We start from the raw sequence: 2,283 nt of genomic DNA, 5'->3' as shown, positions 1-2,283 counted from the left end.
TGAGACTCTTGCATGAGAGTCTCAGTTGCTTACGGTGAGACTCTTGCATATAGTCTCACATGCCAAGACTGAGACTGCTCCTTGGTGTCACGTGCTAGTGACATATGTTACGTAGTCGTACTGGGAAGTACGCCGTAACATTATTCCCCTCTTTAGTCAGCTTGTCCTCAAGCGTTAGTTTATTTAAATAGTGTGTTTCCCACTTCCCAAAATCAAAAATGTCTCGTTCAACTCTTCATTCCTCGGGCGATTTCGGAGGTGTCTCACGAGCAACATACTTTCGCCATAAAGCGAAGCGAGCACATAGTGAGATTGAATTCCATGGAGAGATTGCGACAGTAGCGTGTCAAAATTGCTTTGAACACGGTATCCGCTGCGTCTTTATGTCTGGAATAAAATCAATAAAATGCGCCTCGTGCGCTTCCAAAGGAATCGTGTGTATAAACTCGTCGTGGGCGTCGTTAGACAAAACTCGGGAAGAAGCGAAAGCGTTAATCGATGCTGACTTGCAGGAGTTGGAAAGAATTATAGCTTGTTTGAAAAAGAATTGGAGAATTCTTAAGTTGGCTGAAGCTCGTGCGAAAGCGAAAGCGGTGTGTCTTCTAGATGAGCTAGAAGAGGAAGAGGAAATGCAAAGGGTCAAGAATGGTGGTCTTTCTAATGCAGAACTGGAGGAGCTGTCCAGAGACTTGGTTATCTAAAATAATATGATTTCCGAGGGTCCTCCAATCTGGAGTGCCTGGGATCCCAACGCGTTCGATCGGAGTTTAAAATGTTGTAGATTTGAAGATCCTGCGCCGGTGCTCACTGATCCCGAAGAGCCCGCGCAACACTCGGCGGCTGCTTCTGATCTGGGTTTAGTTGATGGTATTCCAGAAGCATCCCCTGGGCTCCCGCCAAGTGAGAAAGAGGCTCCCACGAGTCGTCCTCTTGTGAGTATCCCTTCTATCGTATGAGATATTTGTGTTGACGTCCGATCAGCCGATGGTCTAAAATTGCTTCTACCTCATATTCAGGTTCCAAAGTATCTTGGAGCTGGGTTTCCTGATCCAATGGTGTTTCTTGATCTGCTTTTTCCAACAAAGACATATGAAACACAGGATGTATTCGCATGTGTTTAGGTAGCTGTAGTTCATAATTAATAGGTCCTCTTTTTGCTTTGACTTTGAATGGTCCGATTTTCAAAAAATCAAGTTTAGAGCTTTGGCGTTTGGTGCGAATATTTCGTCGCCAAAGATAAACTTTATCCCCCTCTTTAAGGTCTGGTCCCTCAGACCTTTTTTGATTAGCTTGGAGGGCCATTTTCTTATTTAGGAACTCTATATCAGACCGTAGCTGAGCGTGAAGCGATTGCAGTTCTTCTGCAAACAGCGTTGCCTCTGTCGGTAAATGTGCCGATGTGTCAACTGTTAGTCTTGGTTCCTTGCCGAAATTCGCATAATAGGGTGACATCCCTATTGCGCTTTGTTTGGTTGCATTATATGCCAATGCTGCTTGTGGTAATAATTGCGTCCAATCATTCTGCTCATCATTAACATATATGCGCAGATATTGTTCGAGTACCTGGTTCAATCGCTCTGTCTGTCCATCTGTCTGTGGATGGTATGCCGTTGATATTCCTTGATGGATTTGTAGTGAATGGCATAATTCCTTCCAGAAATGGGATGTAAATATCTTATCTCTGTCAGAGATAATCTTTTCTGGTATGCCGAATCGTCCAACCTCTTTTATGAATATTTTGGCGAGGTAAGAGGCCGTGAATTGCCGTGGCATAGGTACGAATATACCATATTTGGTGAGCCTGTCGACAATAACTAAAATGTTCTCGAACTCGACGTTGTTCTTATCCCTAGAGGGCGGTAAAGGTCCTATGAAATCCATAGAAACTTCCTGCCAAGATTTCTCTGGTGCTGGATTTGGTTGCAACAATCCATAAGGTTTGTGTCTTTTGTATTTGGCTTTCCTGCAAAGGTTGCAAGCCTGTATCTAAGAGAAAACCTTTTGTCTCATCCTGGGGAAATAGAAGTTCCGACGGAGTTTTTCTAAGACTTCTTCTGCTCTTGCGTGCCCGTATAACGGAGGTTCGTGATGTCTGAGTGTCTATTCCTTTTCCAGTCCCGAAGGCAAAACTATTTTACCCTCATGCAGATAGAGTTTAAGTTTGTCATCATACTCTGCAATTTGCTCAATAGTTTTGTCCTTGGATTGTTCATCTTGAATCCTTTGAATATCGGGTAGCTCCACTTTGCTTAAAGAAGCTACTTGATGCACCAAAGAGTCGCC

General features: G+C 43.8%; 1 protein-coding gene across 1 annotated transcript; it reads left to right on the top strand.

Moving 5' to 3' along the window:
* Positions 1-229: 229 nt before the first annotated feature.
* On the top strand, positions 230-1,143 carry PV09_09824 (uncharacterized protein; the record flags this gene model as incomplete). The annotated part of the gene is made up of 2 exons (XM_016363968.1): positions 230-932; positions 982-1,143. A coding segment is annotated over one exon (472 nt), but the record flags the coding sequence as incomplete, so codon positions are not given.
* Positions 1,144-2,283: the final 1,140 nt, after the last annotated feature.

Source organism: Verruconis gallopava, assembly GCF_000836295.1.
Source record: "Verruconis gallopava strain CBS 43764 unplaced genomic scaffold supercont1.236, whole genome shotgun sequence".
Taxonomy (NCBI): Eukaryota; Fungi; Ascomycota; class Dothideomycetes; order Venturiales; family Sympoventuriaceae; genus Verruconis; species Verruconis gallopava.
This window is presented reverse-complemented; position numbering and strand designations above follow the sequence as displayed.